General features: G+C 28.3%; 1 protein-coding gene across 4 annotated transcripts in view; it reads left to right on the top strand.

Annotated features, from left to right (window-relative positions):
- LOC103312157 (uncharacterized) overlaps positions 1 to 23565 on the top strand; it is an 81635-nt gene that overhangs the window by 13428 nt on the left and 44642 nt on the right. For all 4 annotated transcript variants that reach the window (XM_064359884.1, XM_064359889.1, XM_064359893.1 and 1 more), the window contains exons 2-3: positions 12153 to 12360; positions 20262 to 20476. In XM_064359884.1, the coding sequence (XP_064215954.1) occupies positions 12303 to 12360; positions 20262 to 20476 (273 nt within the window). In that variant the 5' untranslated portion in view covers positions 12153 to 12302. The remainder of the gene's footprint in view (positions 1 to 12152; positions 12361 to 20261; positions 20477 to 23565) is intronic.

Genomic DNA, 23565 nt, shown 5'->3' with positions numbered 1-23565 from the left:
GAAGACACAAAAAAAGTCAGAAAAAAAGCTGGTGAAGATTTAGAAAAAAGCGGTCAAAAATTATAAAAAATGATCAATTTTATTTTAATAAGTTTATTGCAATTTTTGCAGTCAATGACTAATTATAAAAATATGTTTTACTATTTTTTTGATAAAAGGTTTCTTAGTTTCAAAGATACTATTAGTTTAACCGGCGCATCCACCAATATTTATAACTGGTAGATAATGCGAATAATGGTAACAAAGAAAGTTTACCATTAGAAGCAAATACATTATTACAGTTTTGTTAAATCTGCTGTAAAAATGTAAAAATCCTTGAGAAAAAAAATATTTCAGGCATTGGCATTGAACACAGATGTAAGACATTTTTTATAAGACAACTTTATTATAATTGTTACTTTCTCTAAACAGCACTTATAGAATTATAACATTAATAATCGCAAAATTATTTCGTTACGATTTCTGCGGTTTTAGTGTCAGATGTAAAATTACTATAGGAATATTCCCGGCGCATCCACCATATTTTATAGCAAGTAAAAAAATTAAGAATTTACATAACACCAAAACTTCAAATACTTTTGTGATCATTATTATATTGAGAACGTTTTTAAAACAATATGCAATTTGTTATTTTTAAAACAGTGGCAATATAAATTATAATTTATATCATTAACTTCAACATTATGCTTAAAACTGAAACCTTAATAAGTCTTGAAGGTTGCTTATAGACTCTTATAAATAAAATTGTTAAAAATACATTAATTCACTCTGCAGTTTTTTATTTTTTATTTTTTTGTGGTAGGCGATCAAGCGTTGCTATTTTATAGCTATCTATTTTCTTTGTTTTTAATTTTTTGAATAGTCAAAATCTAGATTTGTGTAAAGATTTTGTTCGCAGTGACGTTTTTAGCTTTTATTAAAAAAAAAACATAAATAGAATAATAATAACTCTGGAAATAAGAGGTTTATTCAGGCTAATTGTGCTATTAATTTACGTCACTTTAAAGATAAGGCGGTCAATCTGAGCAGCTCTAGATTTTCCACGAGTTCAAGCGACTTTTTCTCGAAAACTATTCATCGTAGAACGTTTAAACTTCTACCATTGTATTCAGCACATAATTTTATGTTTATTAAACCAAAAGTGTAACAATTATGCTGTCCACTGTTTTTTGGGAGATATAGTCTTCAAAAAATCCAAAAATTCAAACTTTCAAAATTCGATTCAAGAACCTTCAAAAAGCCTCATATGCAAAAACTGTCAATTGGTCCGAAATTTTAATGTCATTATTTGGAATTATTTAGTTTAAATTTGAGCACAAGGCATTTGGTGCTGAATGGAAAAGTCTTGCCAAGCGCCTATTTGTAGCTGTGTAAAATTTTCGCTGTATCATCAATTCGTGCCAAGACCTAGTCCTTGGTTTATCAGTTAGATAAGCGCACGTGCCCGGAATACCGTCGGGATCTGTCCGCCATTTCAATACTGTAAGTATAATGCGGAGATTATTGACCATTAAACCCCAAGAAGACTTTAACGTCGAAAATTCCTAAACTTGTTTACAACTCTCCTTTTGTTTCGCCGAAAATGAATTAAATCCCGGCTCTCGTTCACGCTCCGAATAGAAAACGGTTTAAGTCAGCTAATTAAAATGTTTTAAACGGAACGTCGTGTAAGCAAACGGGGGAGAAACGCCCCACATTTTGTAATAATCTGTCAAAGGGCTAAAACAACCCCCAAAAAATCTCCTCCCAAAACAACAATTTTTAAAATAATATCAAATAAACATTAACACGAAGTCGATAAGGATTCATTTTTTATCAGGTTTTTTTACCTCTTACTAACATACAGGGTGATCCAGGGGTGTTATTAAACCCTGGTAGTGAACCAAAGTAAGATTTTTTTAAATGGAACTTTATATATATTTTTGTACGATGACATTCTACGCAAAAAAATAATGTAACTTTATATAAACTGTTATGGGTCTATCTCTTTTCGTTTTAGAATTATTTAACATTTCGTTATAAAAAAGACCAATTTTTGGAAAATTTCTGCAAAGTTGCCTATGTTAAACAACACATGCATATACTTAAACAGTAATCATTTAAAGATTTAAATTTATAAAATTCTAACTTAAAAATTTAGGTCAAAACAAATTACTAAAGTAAATTTTTCTCAAAATTAAATTATATTAAATTTTTGATTACTATTGTATTAGAAGGACTGTTTTGAAAAATGTCTAATTTTTTTGTTTGTTAAAATTAATTGATAATTTATTTTACGATATTACTATTATCCTTGCCCGGCGCATCCACCATTTTTTAGAAACACTGGGGAATTAAAAATTACTTAACTCAGAAATACTAAATATTGTAATAAAATTTTTTTTAAATTTGCCGCAAATACTTTGGTTCTTTGTTAGACAATATTACAGCTTTAATAGTTGCTGCAGTTTGCTACTCTAGAATCAAGAAATAATCTTAAAAAAAATTAATTTCTGGAAAGTCATGTTGAACGTAAGTGAAAAAATGTTTTTATAAAATACAAATAGGAAAGCAAATGATGTTTTATAATACTTGATATTTTCTCTAAACAATACTTACACTATAATAAAACGCAAAATTATTCTGTTAGAAACATCTAGTTTTACTGCCATGTGTAAAAATTTTTCTCAACGTTTCATCGTTAACAACATTATTTATTTTTTTTATTGCTAAAAATTTATAATAACAACAATTAATTGTTAAAAACTATATTTTCCTGGCGCATCCACCATTTTTGTACCTAATAAATAACATTGCATTAACAACTAAATAACACAGAGGCACTAAAAATAACTAAAACTAGAAGCAAATACTTTTGTAAACATTATTACGTCTTGAATATAATCTGGAATTAACCATTTTTGGAAAATTTGTATGTGTATGATTAAAATATATTTAGTTTGTGTACTTTAAGTCGATCTATCGTATAATAAAAACAAAATGGCAATATTGTAAATAGCAGACCGATTACATACCCTTGGGTCACCCTGTATATTGCAGGTAACGACCTGCAATCGAAATCAGATTGTTGGTGGAATTAGCAACCCCTTGACTGCAGCCCCGCTTTTTTGCCCCAACTGAACGCATTTGTGTTTTATGCCCTTATTTAAATTAATGGCGATGACAGAATAGTTCCGACGAAATTACACTTTAACAGCCATCATGCGTGCCACTTTTGCTGCTAAGGGATGTAACACGGCCACACAATACCGCCGTTAATTATCATTTGTTACGGTGAGCTCTCAATTATAGAATATTCGGTTTGTAGCACGCAGGGATTTCGATGCCGCAGAATATAAACAACAAAAAATATATTCATTAACCGCGTACCAAAAATAAAATACGAGAGAATATTATTACGATTTTTTTAATAATTTTGTTTTTTGTGCTGCTTCTGCCATTGTTGCAGCGCAGTTTGATTTTGGGCTTGTTTTTCTGACAAAAGGTTCGCTATAATAGAATAATTTACAACGGAATAGAGGTCTATAAGCAAACTTCTAAACTCCCTAAAGTTCAAAGTTTAAGCATAGTGTTGACAGGGCTTTATATTAATAAGCAACTTGAACCCAAGTTGGTTTTTAAAATAAAATGATTTCCCAAATGACTTGGACAAAAATAGACGAGATTACATCCGATCTTGCAACGATCTACTTTTGCGATCCTTGATAATAGTGCAAATCTAATTACAATTAATACACAATATAGGTTTTTGGAAATTTTTACTGATAATAATGCTTCAAAAAGTATTTTAGTGTTTCTGTGGTACGTATCCAAATGTTACAAAAATGGTGGATGCGCCGGGAAAATTATAACAGTTTGTAATTTGACAAATGCTTATTAATTTGTTGTTATTGTTAATATTCTTTAATGAAAGTAATGCTGTTAAAGATGTTACGGTGAAAAAAAAATTACATCTAACAGTGAAACCACCGACTTTGAATCGAAATAATTTTGCTATTTTTGATGATAATTTAAGTTTATTTGTGCTTTTAAATGTTGACGTTATTTAACGAAAAGACCAAGTGATTGAATCATCCAAATACGCTAAAGAATGCAGTTTTGCTCATCTATAACTGAAATTGTCTTCAGTTTGCGTTCCGTGCAAATAACCAAAATTAAATTTTTTTTTAATTTGTTTTAATTATTAAATTGCAGATTTTACGTTACAATGTCTTGTACACAAAGTTTTAACAATAATGGTGAATGCGCCGGACAAATTTTAACGTTATATATTTCGGCAAATTATTAATTAATTTGTATTTTATTACTAATGTTTATAAAGTAATGTTGTTAAAAATTTTACAACGAAATTAATACTTCTAACAGTAAAACAACCGAATTTAAAACATAACCATTTTCTATTTTTAATGATAATTTACGTTTATCTGTGCTTTTAAGTGTATGTATTATTTAAAGAAAAATTTAAAGAAAAAGTGTTTGAATCATCCAAATTCGTTCAAAGAATTTTGTTTTGCTCATCTATAATTAAATTTGTCTTTCATTTACGTTCAGTGCAAATTACCAGACGTGCAATTTTTTTTTAAAAATTTGTTTAGTCATCATCTTATGTACACAGAATCAAACAAAAATGGTGGATGCGCCGGGAAAGTTTTAAGTAATATTAAATGTAATTTAACAGATTGCTAATTAATTTGTTTATATTATCAATATTTAAAAAGTAATATTGTTGAAAATGTTACGGTAAAAGAAATTTTTAGATCTAACAATAAAACAGCATCTCTGAAATTAAAAAAGTTTGCTATTCTTGATGATAATTAAAGTTTGTCTAAGGTTTTAATTTTAGGTGTTATTGAAAAAAATTGCAAGTGTTTTAATTATCCAAACTCGCTAAAAGAATGTTGTTTTGTTTATATACATATAATTAAAATTGCTTTTTATTTGCATTCAGTGCAAAGTGCAAATTACCAGAGAAATTTTTTTGAGGATTTTTTTAAATAATCAAATTGCAGATTTTAAACGTGATTATGTGTTTTAAACTGCTTGCGTTCATCTTTAAAAAAACGTTCATCATAATTGTTATTAATTCTATGTTATTTTGAATCTACATATAAATACTAAATAAAAATAATAACAATAAATGGTGGATGCGCCGCAAAAATTTTAATAATAATTTAACATATTACAAATTAACTTCTTATTATTATTATCATTAATATTTAGGTGCAAAATAAACTTTAATTGCAAGTTATTTTGGAGACTACAGTTGTTGACAGTAAAAAATGATAAATCGGTATATTTATATTTGATTATTTTCACTCGCTCGAATTTTACGAAAAATACAAAAAATGTTATCCAATAATAAATCGTTGAATTAGTTCAATTAAATCGTTTTTTTTCTAGTTTTTGAAATCCGTAAGCTGATTCTTAGAAAACTTTTAAGAACACTTCAAAGTCTGTAAGGTAGAATTAGGCTTAAATTGTGCTTAGAATTTTTTGATTTTTTATTAATTTTTTTAATTACGGGTAAACTAACCAACAAAACTAAAATATTTTTAACTGGAGATTTGTGAAAGAAATTTATCAACAAATTACATATCTAAAATTAAAGGATTTGTTAGCAATCTTTTCGAAAATTGTTTGTCGCTGAACTATAATCCTTTTTCCGAAAGTATGTAAAAAACACAAGACACAAAAAGTTACAGTAAATAAATCCGAAGTAATCAATCAAAATCAATTATCAACTTTTGTTCTTAACGACATAGAAAATAACAAAAAACGATCTTAGACAGTGTTTAAAAAAAAGATACTTTTTTGAGTTTCATTTTCTTTTATTATCTATTTTCTATTAACCTTAAAATTTGGACACAAACAGGCTTAGATTTAAGCAAATTTCCTTGTAATGAGTCGCAATTAAAAATTTATGCTAAAACGTCTTGAATTGTTTGTCCTACTCTACTTAGTGTGACATCATTATTGTAAGTGACACATTTTTCTCCGTTGTGACGTGTTTATTCTCCAACTAATTGGAAAAACTGACCATTAGCGTCGTAATCACAACACAAGTAACATCGTTAACTTGCCTGTTTATCAATAAAATCAATCACATTTTTCTCCTTTTCCATAAATTCCAAGCAGGTCAGGTTGGACAACCAACAATTAGTTGGCAGACAAATAAATCAAAGTTGGAAAAATTCGGGAAATAACTTTTTGTTCGAATTTAATTGACTTTGGGATATCAACAGATGAATAAATAACGAGTTTAAATTGCTGGTAACTGTAATTTATATTAATGCGTTCGGAGGGTGTCAGATCCGCGCTAGTTGAATAATTTTTATTTATAGTATCGAATTTTCTGAAACATACATCGCAATTTTAGCGAAATGGGGCAATAAATTAATTCCTAAAGCAAATAGAGAATAAAATAAAAATGTTAAAACATAAATTAGAATTGATTAATTTTACAGTAGTTTTGAAAAAAAATTGTCAAACCTTGAAGCATCAATTACACCTCACTCGTTTATAAGGACGTGGAATAACATTTTTTCACTCCTTTGTTATGCACTGTCGCCTCAAATTCCAGCTCTCCATTGAAGCAAGCAAGCAAGCGTCGAAATAACGAAATTAATTAAACGCGACCAAAACTTCTCTTATTTTTTGTTCCGAAGCATCCTCTAACAACCTCATTACAATGTATTTTTCCCTCCATTAATTAATCCCGCAGAATTCGATTGGAGTCGCTGTAAAAACCCCAAATGTAATAACCTGACGTCTCTCTCATTACCCCATGATAAAGCACATCCAATAACCATGAAAAAATACGTAAGAGAAAACTTACCCCTAACCCTTACGGAACGACGACCGGCAGCGTGACACCCAAGGGTGTAATTACAAGCCTTGTCATTATTAATTTCAACCCCTGGAGTTTCGAGAAAAACCAACGGGTTGCTGACACTTCCATTATGTTTTGATTAGAGGGAAAAAATATTACTTGTTATTATTGATTTGTCTTGCATTCTAACAATAATAGTGGCATGCAAATTTGCGAAAAGCTCGCCTAAATCAACACAAATACAAAAATAGACGAGGCTACATCCGATTTTGGAACGATCTACTTTTGCGATCCTTGATATTAGTGTAAATCTAACTACAATTTATATACAAAATAGGATTTTTAAAATTTTATTTGTAATAATGTTTATAAAGTATTTTAGTGTTTCTGTGGTATGTATTCAAAGTGTTTCAAAAATGGTGGATGCGCCGGGAAAATTGTAACAGTTTGTAATTTGACAAATACTAATTAATTTGTTGTTATTATTAACATTCTTTAATAAAAAGTAATGCTGTTAAAGATAATATGGTGAAAGAAATTGCTGACACTTCCATTATGTTTTGATTAGAGGGAAAAAAATATTACTTATTATTATTGATTTGTCTTGCATTCTAACAATAATAGTGCTATGCAAATTTGCGAAAAGCTCGCCTAATTAAAACACAAAGGGCCTTTTCGCTCCCTTAATTGATAGTGTGTTTGCTCTATAAATACGCCGCAAAAATTCAAGAAAAATTGCGACTGTTACGTCTCGTTAATTAATTTTTCTTTGAGGAGAGTAAATGAGCTGGTAGCCGTCTGTGTTGATTTTTATTTGGATCTTTTGTGCGGTAATTAAATTGTAGAATTATTAAAATTTTAGCCCAGCGAATAATTATGTTTTGATTGTATTCATAATAGATTTAATGATATTGATGTTGGCGTACTATTTGTAGCATTTTTATCTATCGTATAATTATCTAACAGTACAGGTAGTTGTTATCAACAACATTAAATTATGCTGTTTTTACAGTAATAATCTGAAAGTCAATTACGCTAACTACTAAATAGCAAATTCAAATAGAAACACTTTAACATATTTTAATCATTCAGGACGTAGTGTGCGATAAATTAATCTCTTAATTATGAACGTTTACATTTTACGTTTAATTAGATTATTTAGCTCGCTAGTAGAGAAAACTTACCCCTAACCCTTACGGAACGACGACCGGCAGCGTGACACCCAAGGGTGTAATTACAAGCCTTGTCATTATTAATTTCAACCCCTGGAGTTTCGAGAAAAACCAACGGGTTGCTGACACTTCCATTATGTTTTGATTAGAGGGAAAAAATATTACTTGTTATTATTGATTTGTCTTGCATTCTAACAATAATAGTGGCATGCAAATTTGCGAAAAGCTCGCCTAAATCAACACAAATACAAAAATAGACGAGGCTACATCCGATTTTGGAACGATCTACTTTTGCGATCCTTGATATTAGTGTAAATCTAACTACAATTTATATACAAAATAGGATTTTTAAAATTTTATTTGTAATAATGTTTATAAAGTATTTTAGTGTTTCTGTGGTATGTATTCAAAGTGTTTCAAAAATGGTGGATGCGCCGGGAAAATTGTAACAGTTTGTAATTTGACAAATACTAATTAATTTGTTGTTATTATTAACATTCTTTAATAAAAAGTAATGCTGTTAAAGATAATATGGTGAAAGAAATTGCTGACACTTCCATTATGTTTTGATTAGAGGGAAAAAAATATTACTTATTATTATTGATTTGTCTTGCATTCTAACAATAATAGTGCTATGCAAATTTGCGAAAAGCTCGCCTAATTAAAACACAAAGGGCCTTTTCGCTCCCTTAATTGATAGTGTGTTTGCTCTATAAATACGCCGCAAAAATTCAAGAAAAATTGCGACTGTTACGTCTCGTTAATTAATTTTTCTTTGAGGAGAGTAAATGAGCTGGTAGCCGTCTGTGTTGATTTTTATTTGGATCTTTTGTGCGGTAATTAAATTGTAGAATTATTAAAATTTTAGCCCAGCGAATAATTATGTTTTGATTGTATTCATAATAGATTTAATGATATTGATGTTGGCGTACTATTTGTAGCATTTTTATCTATCGTATAATTATCTAACAGTACAGGTAGTTGTTATCAACAACATTAAATTATGCTGTTTTTACAGTAATAATCTGAAAGTCAATTACGCTAACTACTAAATAGCAAATTCAAATAGAAACACTTTAACATATTTTAATCATTCAGGACGTAGTGTGCGATAAATTAATCTCTTAATTATGAACGTTTACATTTTACGTTTAATTAGATTATTTAGCTCGCTAGTAGAGAATTTTTCTAAGTGAAAAAAGGGCATAAAATTATATATTAGACATTTGTTTGTTTTGAAATAATTAAAAAAACAGTTTCAGAAGAATAAGAGAAACTACGTTTTAATTAGTAGCAATTACGTTATATTAATTTTAAATTTTTTAACTTTTTTTTGACAAAAAGAAATAAATGTTACTTTAACGTATTGTAATCCAAATTATAATTATTATTTCTATACATATAACCATATCGTTATAAATTTTTCTCTTTATTTTTTTTTAATAAAGAGTATTTGGTATTTGGCAACTTCTAGGTTTTAGATGTTTAAAAAAAACAAAAACTACATTTTTTTGAGCTGGCTAATAAACATATAACATTCAGATTTTTGATTTCTTTAATTTATTTGGTGTTATTAATATTATGTTTAAAAATATTAAAACACAATTAGTTTTCTTTTTATTCTGCTTGACGGTAAGCTTATTTTACACTTTGCAAAATACTATAATAGTTAAATTGCATTTTTACGCAGTTACTTATATAATTTAAAGAATTTTTCTAGAAATTTCTTAGAAAAATAAATACCAATATCTGATTTTTTTTTTCTAATCAATTCTCTGATCAGCTAATATAATATTTGTTGAATTTTTGTCTTGATTTGTAAAAAAATTAAGCTTTATTTGAAGAGCTTTATGTTTGTTGATAATCTACATTGATTTTGTGAAAAAGTCAACATAATTGAACATAATGAAAAATTTTTTTCTATATCACCGTATAGTTTTAATTTTTTTTCTCAGATTAATTAATTTATTTTTTTGTAAAGAATAAGCAATTGAATTCTGTCGTTTCAAAAACGTATGACCACAGTTTTTAAGACTTGACAGGAAAACATGTAATAACTTTCAAAATTGTTATTATATTGATTTTTTATATTTTATATATTTTTATATTATTATTAAAGATTTAAACAAGACTTTTGAGCAGATTTTTTAGTATACTTACTATTACCTAATTATAGACTAGAAATAGACTGTTTTATAATGTATTAAACAATTCTGTATCATTAAATCACTATTTCAACATACATTAAATGTTGAAATTTAAAAAGTTTTTTCCATGTTTTGGTATTTTTGAATTCTACACGTTTTAAATACGAATTACTACATTTTTCTCTACTGACATGGAAACATAATAATATAATATTTATGTTTTTGATTCGTTAATTGTTTTTTTTTAAATTACTAAATGTTTAAAGAAAGACCTAAGAAAAATTTTTTTAATATACCATCAATTTTCTTGTAATTTTTTTAAGACTGACACTAGCAAAATTATATAACAATAAATAATTAAATTGCGTCTCCAAACACTGATTCATCCAAATTCTTTCTAATCTGACTTTTGGTCTGCCTAACTTGTTAATATTTGTTAAGCTTTTGATTTGATTTATAAAAAAATATAGGTTTTGCCTTTTTTACTTGTAAAAATTTTATATACATTTTGATGAAGTTGACTTGTTAATTGTTTTATTTTTTTAAACTTGTTTTAACAGAAATGGAAAAATTATTAGTTTTTTAATGAATTATAGACATACAGTTTTTCATAACTAAATGCTTCATGTTTTAGTAAAGAAAAAATGCAATTATTTATACCTTGTAGTTGTAACTTTTGAGTTCTACACTGGCACAAGAACATTTATTTAACATTCATATTTGTGATTTACTAAGTGTTTTTTATATATTATTAATAAATGTGTAAGAGAAAACCAACAACATAATTTTTTTCTTAGGTACATCATTAAATTTTATGTTATTTTATTTATCAGTGAGAGTACTTGATACTTTGGAAATAATACACTAAAATTAGTTAAACTGGGTTTTTAAACATTTGCTAATACAGTAAAACCTCTCAATAACGGACATCGATAAAAAATTGTTAATTGTCCGTTGTAGAGAGATGTCCACTTATTAGAGGTGTAAAATTTTAATGTAGGTTTTATTACGTCCCAACAAAACTGTTTCACTGTAGTCTTAAAAAAAGTTGATTCGAAAATTTGTTTATAAAATATTGCAGTATCAGCTGAACTTAATCGTATTGGTTTCAAAATTTGAAAAATCAAACAAAATTTGTTTCTAATTGTCTAAGTTATAATCTTTTGAACACACTTTTTGTAGAAAGAATTTTTTTATTTGAAAGACTCCACATGCTTGTTATAAATTTTTATTAAAAAGTAAACTTAATTTTTTAGTTTGGCACAGAATTATATTGTGTTTTTATGTACGAACATTATTTTTATTTTTATTGCTTTAACAAATTTTGAAAACGACGCCAAACCTAATTGGCACTGTGACAAGCATAATATATTTTATTATTTCCCAGCGATAATTGTAATAAACTAAAATGTTAAATCGTAGCCAAAAGTTTAAAACTTTTAAACGATTCCAAAAATGTTGGAACCGTTTTTCCCCAAGTGCAAGAATTTGTAGGACGAAACAGCGGCTATTAATTTGCTGCTGGAGCCCCATCTTAGCTAAAGACTTGTAATTCCGAATCGTTTAATTAATTTTGTTCGCGGTCTTGGGTGCATTTTTCGCTTAGTATGAATCTGCTTAAAGGATCTCCGGGAACATTGAGGAAGACGGGCCAAGCTAATCTCATACAAAATTAATTAACATGCTTCTTAAAGTAGCAAGCTGCGGATATGACTTTATATCATATTTAAGTAGCAGTGTAACATGAGCTTTTAGTGGTAATTTGCCGTGTGCCAACTTTCCCTTGACTGATGTTCCGCCGAAGAATAATTAAGCGAATTTGCGAAACGCCCCTCAAGCGCTCAAGATATTTTGCATATTTGAGTGCCGAGCCCTGTTTGCTACCAAAAAACGCACGTTCAAGTTCAAGTCAGGAATTTTATGCACTGAATTCAATTACCATGTCGTAAAAATTCGCCCGCTTATTACGAAAAATTCAAGTAATCGATAAATGATTTTTTTCAGGACGAATTTCAAACTGTCAAGTGCGAGGAATTTCCACGAAGGATTAAATTCTCTTGATGGAATTTTTCGCGGGTCGAGTCAATAAAACGCGCTTAATCTCAATTAAGGGAGGAAAAAGTGATGATGTGAAAGGGGTGTAACGAGCCGACGATGGCGTCGATGGTGGTGAAGTTGGCGGTGAACGTGCTCCTGTGGGGTGTTATCCAGGGTGAGTTTTTTTATGTATTTACCTAATTTAATTATTAAATTGTGCAAAATATTTTAATAAAATGATGATAGCACTAGTTAATGTTTTTCGATTTTTATATTAAACGTAATCAAAATGAGAGGCATTATTACACATTTTATATTATTGGAATCGATTTACTTCACCGACACATGCTTTACCTTTGATCATTATGTGTCGAAACACTCCTTAAATATTTATTTGAATCAATAACCCGGAAAGGGATGAACACAGTAACTATATGTTTACGTTAAAGATTTTATCGACTAAAATGGCCAAGCATTACCTTTGCTAATTATTAATAATGACTTAATTTAATAAATAAACTAAAAAAATTGGTCGATGTCTTGTATTTTTACTTGTATTCGATTTCGTCCTAAAAAATTCATTAGAATTAAAAGTCGATAAGAAAATTGCTATTTCAACTCATTTATTTTTCATACAATAGAGCAACTAAGAAATTGAAAATAGAGGAAAATTGTATAGAATCTTGTTTATGAAGAGTTAATAAAGAGTGTCTGAGAGCGTATTATAACTAAGGTAAATTGTTTAGATAGAAGAAATGACCTGAAAATTAAACTTGAAACGTTTCCTTGAGAAAGATTTTGTTAGGAAGATTATTTTCAATTAATAAGTGACACTAAAGTTTTAACACCCAGAAAGCGTAAACTAATTTTTATTGTTTTTGTGAAGGGAATGTTTCATTTTTATTGCTGTCTTAATGTAAACTTTGCTTTGTTTGTTGGAAGGTGGTTGAAGTAAAAAAGTTTCGTCTGTTTAGAATAATGTTCAGTTAACTTCCTCAAGCTGAGAACTATGTGGTCAAGGACTTTGGACCACTCCAAGATTTTTTGAGATAATTACTATTTAGTTTATAAGTTAGTTGCACCATTTAAGTTTACCGTTAATTTTAATCGCGAATGAAAAAACATGAAAAAATACAATAAACTAATAAAACAAACAAAAAATAACAAAATAAACTCTATCCTGTCTTATGCACAAAAAAATTGATATAATGTCTTGATTATTTTGTCATAGACTCACGTTTTTTTTTATTTTTTAAGCTTTCTATGGTTTAGGGACAATAACAAACTAAGCAATAAATTGTCGCACCTTTTTTAAACAAAAGTTCTTTTATTTTAACCTATTTGCATATGTTTCAAAATTCAAAATGCCAAATGTTAACTCCTATCACATTTAATTTCTTGCAATAACCACAAAAAAGCGATTTCAAAATTTACTACGAGAGAGTAATTACGAGTAAGAAATAACGAGAAAAAATCTAGTAAATGAAACAAACAAATAATAAAATAAAATATTGCTCTATTACCTATTTTTATTTTTATTATTAAATGTCATGTACACTAAAAAATTATATTTAGTGTTCAAAATGTTTTGCCGTAGATTCGATCTTACGTTTTGTTATTTTCTTTTTTTTACCAAAATTTGTTTCAGCTCTAATTGTTAATGATAATGGAAAAATTGGCACTAGATTCTTAATTTTTTTTTAAATTTATAGTCTAGAAGAGAGATTATTTTGAATTTACTTTAGTTTTAACTAAAATGTGCTTAAAAATAGATTTCGAACTGAAAAGGCAATACATTTTCTCGATTTGTTTTATTTTTGGTTTTATTATACAAATACTTTAAAAAAGTGTGCAAAAAATTGTATGGACAATCTTGGTCACTGTCGGCAGATTTTAATAATGACATAGTGATACTGCTTATTTTCCTACATAAAAAAATTATAACACAGAATGACAGAAATCAGCATTTGAGATAAAATACTTTATATTTCTTTGTATGCATGTATTTTTTTACTATTCTTTATAACTGAAATTAATTAATTAGTTTTAAATCGCTTCACAGAAAACATATTTTTTTCTTATGGCATTCTAAAATAAATATACTTACTTTCGGATCACTTTGATAAAAACCATTTGTGATGACTAACCTGTTTCCATGACAACTCGTATAAAAATTAATGCCAAGAGTACGCTATTTGCACCAAAATGGTTTTTATGAAATTAAACCGAGTATAGTTAAGTAAAAGTTAGTTTGTCTAAAAACTTCAAAGCACATACAAAAAAAGTGGCGCTTGTAGTAAAAATAATTAATTAAATAATTTTTTTACGCATTATTTGTATTAGAATGACGGTAGAAATAGTAATTATTTTAATAATTGTTTAGATTTATAAGCCAATGTAGACCTGACCTGACTTGACCTAGATGTATTTAAGTTTAAATTAATTAAATAGTATCTCAGTGTACAAAAAGTTTTGTACTAAAAACACACTAAATTTTTTCGAATTTAATGTTTTTAAACTTTTTATATTTTAAAAATGAGTTGTTCTGGTCACTGTACGAAATATTTCAATAATGACATAAATGTCTGGAATATTGTTATATATTTTACGGAGTACTTTATTTTTTACAGACTATTTTTTTCACGTTCCTGACATCTTCAGAGGTAATAGATACAAAATGGGATTACAAAATTATTTTTTTCTTTGTCTTAAAAAAAATAATCACACAATAATCACCAACTTTAATTTGCTATTAAATAATTTATATTGTTTTTGTGCATGTAATTATTTTTAGAATTTTTTTGTTATTCCTTAAGCTAAAATTAATAAAAGCAATAAACTAGTTGTAAAAATCAATAATTAAATAAAAATTAAGATTTATTTTTGAGACTAGCGATACGTTTTCACGAAACATCATTACAAGCATTATTTATTTTAGATAGACGCTAGAAATAATAAAAAATTTTGTAAATTAAAATATTTATGTTTTTTGTAAATTCGTTAATATTCATTTTATCACATGGCATTGTAAAAAAAAATCAGAAAAATTCGCATGCGTTCAGAAAAATATAAACATTTAAGAATGCAAATTTCAGTGTGACTATTGTTACTTTGTATATTTTCACTAATATATTTATACTATCCGTTAAAACAAATTATTGAAAAATAAAGTTACTCGTTTTTAAAAATAAGATGTAATAATGCTCACTCATATGCCTGCTTAGCTTTTAAATCAATAAGTTTTTTTTATCATTTTTAGTGCCTCTGTGTTATTTAATTATTAATTTAATCTTATTTACAAGTTACAAAAATGGTGGATGCGCCGGAAAAATTATAATATTTAATAATTAATTTGTTATTATGGTCAATATTTAATAAAGATAAATTAACGTTGTTATGATGAGAAAAATTTTTACATGTGGCAGTAAAACCAACGACTTTTGTAACCGAACAGCTGACTCAAAATTTTGTCAAAAGTTATTTCCATTTGATCACTTAACCAAGAGGCTTTAACAAATTTTAATGTGTTTACACCCTAAACATTGCCAATTATTTATCTCGCTGCATAAATAACCACATTAAACAAATACAAACTTTTCCGAATTTCTTATTTCCAGTTCCTGGTGGTAATAACAGCCTCGTCTAAATTTCCCCATTCCGCCCAACTTGAAAATCGGAATCGTTCTCCTTTCCTGCAAACTTTCAATTATTCTCAGCAATAATTTACCCCTTCCTCGAAAAATCCCGTTTTCTCCGGGCCTTAAGCACCTTCTAATAACAATAATTCGGTCCAAATTAGAGGCCTCCGAATATATACAAATGTGTTGTGTTTGCGTCATTCCAACTTAAGCCATTTCAGTTAATTGCGTCTTCTCAAGCGGGGCCCGACAATTAACCGTTTCCTTGCGTTATACCTGTGTTTATTCGTCGGCAAATTTTACCTAATGTTTCTTTCTTAACGCCGCCCCATTACACCATGCTCACTTTTAACGCTAAAGGCCGTTAAAGTGAAATATGAGACGCACTTCAAAACAATAATAGACGAAAAGAGGGACGTTTTCTGGCTTTTATCCGGTTATAATGGACCGCAAAGAGGGCGTGGCAAGGGACACTCGATAAAATTTGTGCGGAAGTTGGAAACATGTGTAAAGCAAGAGTCATTTCAGAAAAAAAAATTGAGCTGAAACATAATAATCTTTGAAGCTTTAGTTACGATAGTTTTAATTGTCGATTTTTTGACGTAATAATTGGACAAGAAGTGAGTCAACGTGTGGTTTGATATTGAATTAAACTAATCGGTTTAACGAACAATTCTCTGCGGAATTTTCGATTGAAGCCACTCGCGGATTAAGTCAATTGGCTGGAAAAGGCCCGAAATTTAAATTAATTCAAAGGAGATTTAAACTATTTCCCTTTAATTCTAGTTTTCTTTTTCATAATCTTGCGTTCTCGAATCTGGCGCAATTACCGTTATTTTTATGGTCATCAGTGATGTTAATTTACGCTTCTCGTTTCGCGTTTTTATGGTTTCGGAATAAATGAATAAAATAAGCGTTTCTAACGTCGAAGCGAAACAAGACACGAGAACGAACGAAAAAAAAGAGGATAATCTGCTGCAGGAACAAGATCGAATGCAAGGCTTTCAAAGAGGTAGTATTTGCGTGGTGTACTATTAATTGAATAGAGATTGAACGGAAACGTCGAAGATAAAAAGTTGGAGGTTTTAACTAGAGAGTGGATTTTACTTGCAGTATCATTTGGTTCAATCGATTTTACTACGAAATGGAATGTTTTCAAATTTTATAATAAAATTATTGCTAATTTCTGTGACAAAACGTAGGTGTAAAAATGGTGGATGCGCCGGGCAAGGACGTTAAGCTGGAATGATTTGCTTTATTGATTTTAAATTTCCTGAATGCATTTTTTTAATAACCAATGTATTTAAAATATAGTGCAACGTGCTAATATGTATAACAAAACGTTGGTGTAAAAATGGTGGATGCGCCGGGCAAAACTAACCTAAAATATTATTTATAAATTGTTAAACAAATCGTTTATTAATAAATAACTTATTAGATGCTAAGTACGTGTTTTATTGCTTAAGTAGAAAATTTCAACAAAAGCGTTGATGATAAAAATTTGAATTTATAAAACTGAGTGATGTTAGAATTAAATAAATTAGCTTTATTGTTCTCAATTTTTTTAATGCATTTATTTAATAATCAATGTATTTAAAAAATACAGCAGCGTGCTAATTTCTGTAACAAAACGTAGGTGTAAAAATGGTGGATGCGCCGGGTAAAATTGACCTAAAATATTATTATTAATGAATCATTAAACAAACATACAAATTTGAGTTTGCTAGAATATATGTTTTTTATTTAAAAAAATGGTGCAGCGTGGTCGCAAAAGCAGCTAAAACTCTTTAACAGTGAATTAATTATGAGATGGGAAGATAATGCTCTTTTAGTAGTTTTATAAAACTATGAATTTGTGATTAATATTTTCAACACAAGTTGTTTAAAACTGATTATACACACAGCCGTAGGTGAGGTGCATATTAATTAATTTTTAACGGCGTTACACCAACACAGAGAGTGTTGTTTCGTTAAAGAATAATTTGGAGAAAATTAAATTTTTATTTACGTTTAATTATAATGGAGTTGTTAAAATTATTAGTTGCAAAATTGTATTGTAAAGTGGTAAATTAAGAGATCTGAAATTTTTATATAAAGTAAAGTAAAATTGTAAAGCTAGTGAATGTAGTTTTTGAGTAATTGAGTATTTTAAACAGTTCTGGTATTTTCTTAAAAAATACTTTCCTCCAAATTTTGTATTAATTTCAGAAAATCACAATGGTTTTACTCAACTCTGCGAAATTCTGCAAAAGCTATTTTAATTTAATTCTCCAGTTAACTGTTCTTTATTAAATAAACTTTGTTGAGTTAGGTAACTGCTTAAAATGTAAAATATGTTATGCCTAGTTGGAGCTTTTCTTGGCTTATAATTTTAAAGCTCGTGTTCTAAAATCATTGAAAGTAAAGTACAGTTATTACGAATAATTCCTATAAATATTTTTCAAGATTTGTTTTTATGTTGTTAAGCATATGTAATGCTAGAAGGTTAAACTGGTCAGTAATAATAAGTTTATCAAGAAACTAAAGCTTTCAAATTGTTAATGAGCTAATTTGACCGTCTCTTAATAAAACATTAAATTGTTCTCAAATTTTAGAAAAATCTGTTTTAACCCTTTTATGCATTTTCTAAGTAGATAATAGTCTGTGACTATTTTGTAAAATAAACCAAAGAATCTCTTGACATCAAGAACAAATTTCAACAGTTTTTATTTAATTCATATTTTTTATTTCAATTTTAATTTTACCTATTCTACACTTATCAGTTTTTTTGGTAACTCTAAGTTCTCTGACGCTGTTGTTTTGTCAATTACATAATCAAAGTCTCAGTCGACTTTTACAAAGTTTTATTAGAGATGTCGGAGATCCATTCTCTTCAAAGATGGTTTTGTCTTCAATTTTTAATAAACTCTGTGAAAGTAGAATTTGAATCTTTTTTAATTTGTTAAGTCCTCATCGTTTTAACTTGAAAAAAGAAATTTTCAAGTATTTTTATGGATGCTAAATAATCCTAGAAATCGATTGTCTCCGAAGGAAATCCTCAGTTTCTAATATTTTGAAAGTTGTCTAAAAAATTTGAAAATTTTTATTTTTTTATGATGTTACTAATTTTTTCAATACCAAAGTTGTAGAAAAGCAATTCTTTTTTAAAGTAATTAGTTAAAAAAACTATCCAACGACAACACACTGTTTCGATAAAAATTTAAAAATAAAAAAAACAAAATTCAAACATTTTCAAATCTAACCAAACCAAACCAAACCAAACCTAACCAACTAACCAGTTTTGCACTATTAAGGACTCTCGGGAATTTAATGCCACCCAAAATGCGCATAAAATATTCTTGAATAAAGTTTGCAAAAATTGAATTTCTTGTTTTCGTGGGTAAAAATTTTTTAAACCAATCGAATAATTTTAGATTAGAAAATTATTCCAAAAAATATAGTTTTTAGACGTTTTGAGTTTGTTAAAAATTAAAACGCTTTACGATGACTATTTCTTTCAAAAAAGTAGTTTACTCTCATCAATAAACTAGGACGAATGTAAGATTTTAGCAAAATTTAAAAAAATATTTCGAAAAATTGCAAACAGAAAAAAAACAATTTTAAATTGAGGCATTGAGACTTGTTTGTGTTTACCCACTTGGTATTTTTTTTATTTTATATATTAAAGGAAAACTATTTTAGTTTAAAAAAATATTATTAAAAAATAATAATTAAAAAGACCAACAAATAACGAACGGAGAGTTATTAGAACGGTTCAACATATTTTGAAAAAATTGAGATTTTTGAGTTTTCGTTGCAAATAAAAAAAATAAAAAATAAAACATTTCTTAAACTCAGAACAGTATATTTTTATTACTTAGTAAATACAGAGTAGAATTGCAGAATATTTGCTCCGGACAGTCAGATACCCAGGAGCCGATCAAAAATTCGTCAAAAATCGAAAAACATAAAAACACAAAGTTATAATTAATAGAGAGATAAATGCTCCGGGGACTGAAAATTGACCAAAACCTCGTAAAAAATCGAAAAAAATAACAAAAACATTTCAGACAATTTCAGAGACATGGAAGAGTGTATAAACTATTTTTTCACATATTTTGAAAAAATTGGGATTTTTGAGTTTTCGGGGCTAACATAATTCTAAAATTTTTTAGACTAAAAACAATAACTTTTTTATTACTTAGTAAAATCAGAATCAAATCGCTAAATATTTGCTGCGAACAGTCGGATGTGGAACCGACCAAAAATTCGTCAAAAATCAAAAAACTCAAAAATTTTAGAATCTGGTTTTTAGTACTGCTATCAGTCTCAGGGAGTGAGAAGAGTGCAAATTTTATCGGGAAGAATTTATGAAAAATCGAATTTTTATACAAAATTTGAGTTTTTTGAGCCTCGTTTTTTTCACTAAATTATTATTATAAAAAATATTTTTTTCCAGCCGTGTCAACTAACGGGGGTTTACGTTGGGTCCGCGTCAACGTCCCCCAGTACCGCGTACCTGGCGAGACAGCCCTTCTGCAGTGCGACTACGACCTAGGCAACGACACCCTCTACGCAGTCAAGTGGTACAAAGACCACGAAGAATTCTACCGTTTTGTACCAAAAACCCGACCCCAGGCCACTTCCTACCCAGTGGAGGGGGCCCGAGTTGATGTGAGTTGATTGTTTTCCCATTATTTCAACCAAACAAGCAAAAAATCATTTTTAAACAATCGAAGATTAATCGTATTTGCATGTCGGCTAATTTCAATAACCGAAATGCAAATTGAAAACCAGCGAAAAAAAGCGAAATTAATTTCGGCTCGTGATGACGATTTGTCAAGGTTTTTCCATGTTTGTGGTTTTAATTGTATTTATTTTGCGGTAATATGTTCGTAAATGAATTATTTTCCGATTTGTTTTTAATTGACAGTGAATAAACATAATCGATGTAATAAATACAGGGCGAAAGCTTTGCCGTAGTGATTAGTGTCACAATTGCGGCAATCAATACCGGTCGTTGTCTGTGGCTGGAATACTCCTTTGTTAGGAAATAAATTTAACAGTTTGCTGGAATGAAATGGTTGTTGGGTCGTTTTCGGACCATAGTTATGGAAAAATGGCTCCAGGTCCGGCTTGAGTTCATAAATAATTCAAAAAAGGAAAAAGCTGCACTAGTGCATGGTTAATAGAGCAGCGTTATCCGCATATTGGATCCATTAAGTTTCATTTGTAATTACCACTAAATGTGCACCACCGGCCACATGAATTCCAATTTTTAATTAAAAAAATTCATAACACTCGCTCTGACTAAAGTGATGAGAGGGGTTTTCGACCATTTGTTACTAAAACCCGTTATTGGGTAATTGGATTTTTTCAAGCAAAAATTCATTTGGCGAACAAGCTTTCCTACTTTGCGCAACACCTGAGAACATTTGCTCGTTCGGAATCTGAATAGTTTTGACTTTATTAGGTCGCAGATTGAGCTCTAATGTGTCACCAAACACACATTTACGCCTAAGATGTTTACACAGATTTATGTGAAGGGTTCACTTCCGAATTTGAAACGCTGTAGCCGTGTTTACTGCACTGAACACCAGCTCCTTCAAGCTGGTTAGTCACATAAAACGCTAGCTCAGATTCAGACGTAAACAAATTGATGAGGAAATATTTATTTACATCTTCTTACTGTTTTGAGTATTATGAGAGTTATTTTTAAATTCAGAGCTTTAAGAAAATAATTTTAATGATAAAAAAGATTGTGATAAATAAATATTAAAATCTTTGCTTTATTGCTTCGTTTTCTTCAGGTCAGGTCAGGTCTAATACAGTTGCATATAAATAAAAACATTGAAAAATTAACCAAAAAAGAGAATCTAAATAAAAGAATAACATTAGTTTACCAAGATACAGTTAACACGAAAATATGTTATTTTTTTATTTCTCAAATAGCTGTAATAAACTGGTTATTACTTTATTTTTGAAAATTATTTTTAAGGCATTGGCAATTTAGAAAACAACTTTATCTTAAAAAATAGTACTCAAAACGCTAATTACAGTAGTGAAAACCGTTTCTCTGTATCTACTATTTAACTCAAGTTATTTCGATTAAAGTTGGAACTATGGCGTCATACCTACCTCTCGAGCATTTTGTCAACTTAAAAAATAACTTTATCTTAAATAATAGTACTTAAAATTCTTATTACAGTAGTGAAAACCATTTCTCTGTATCTATTATTTAGCTCAAGTTATTTCGTTTAAAGTTGAAACTATGACGTCATACCTGCCTCTCGAGCATTTTATCCAATCTTAACATCAAATGGTTTTTAACTGTATAAGATTATAAGTGACATTGACAGAGCTGTTCATAACGTGAAATTTATTCCTATGTTCTTGCAAAATTCTTGACGAAATTTAGAACAAATAAAAGTTGAGAAAACAGTTATTTTTTTATTTTGTGGAAGACATGTAATTAAAAAACTAAGAAAATATTTTTCTTTTTCTTACTTTTAATTTATTAGGAAATTATTTGTAGATTTTTGAGTAAAGTATTTAGGATCTTACTCTCCGTTATTATATCAACAAGGGTGAAATAATTGAACGATATGAGGGATTTTATGTTAGAAAGCAAACTCCGAACCCATGTTTGTTTATTTTGTACAAAACGTGCGAAACCCTGTCATAATAATAATTATTGCAGGATATTAGAATTACATTTATATTTGATTAGGTTGATCGGGGTCTTTGTTTATTCGTGACAAATTTTATTAAACTGCTTTGCAGTTCGTGTTTTTTGTTCCAAAAAAAATATAAATAAATATGTTATATTTATTTAACATTAAAAAACTATTTAAATGGAAATTATGTAGGTTACTAAGAAAATTTTAATTTACGGAATAAATTATAAAATTAATAGTCTTATGTATGTTATGTATGGCTCAGTAAAATGAACACTTTACCATATAATAATAATTTAAGAACTCTAGTAATGCATTAATATAATTTTTTTTAAACTGAACGTAGTGTTATGTGTGTTGTTCTATGTCCACTAAAATAAAAACCTCACTGTCTACTAATTTTTAGATCGGTAATTCGCAATTAAATTTTAATTTGTGATTAACTTGACGATTGTCAATGCAATGACAAGTCAATTCGAATTAGGTTAATCCTGAATCAAATTTTAATACGATTTTTGTAAGCCAACCCAAAACATTATTATTATTACAAAAGAATAAAATGGTTTAAAACAATAAATAAAATGTAATAAAATGTTTAGATTTTGCTTTATTTGTATTTTCAGCTGCAGTGTAAATAAAATTCTAGTATATTTTGTTCAATATTTTGATTCATTTTTTTTTGATGAAACTATTGTTTAATAATAAATAATAATATTTAGAAAACAAACATTTTTAACACGAATTGAAAAATTAATACATACTTATTTCACATAAATATTATTGTTGTTAATTTTCAAAAGAATTGCTCCCGCATTAAAAAAATTGTCGAAACAGTTTAATTATATCGCTAAAAAGCAGGCTTGTGTTGGGTTTTTGTAATTTTTTTGACTTTATTTTAAAAAATATCTTAGAATAAATGCGGATCAAAAAACTTAAGGTTACAGAAAATAATTTTAATGATAAAAAAGGATATGAAATAAAATTCTTATAATTCTTGCTTATTTGCTAAGTTTTCTTCAGGTCAGGTCAAGTCAGTCTTATTTTTCTCGCTTATTTAAGAACTTTTTTTACTTGATGATGTAATAA

The sequence above is a fragment of the Tribolium castaneum genome, chromosome 1 (genome assembly GCF_031307605.1).
Source record: "Tribolium castaneum strain GA2 chromosome 1, icTriCast1.1, whole genome shotgun sequence".
Classification (NCBI taxonomy): domain Eukaryota; kingdom Metazoa; phylum Arthropoda; class Insecta; order Coleoptera; family Tenebrionidae; genus Tribolium; species Tribolium castaneum.
This window is presented reverse-complemented; position numbering and strand designations above follow the sequence as displayed.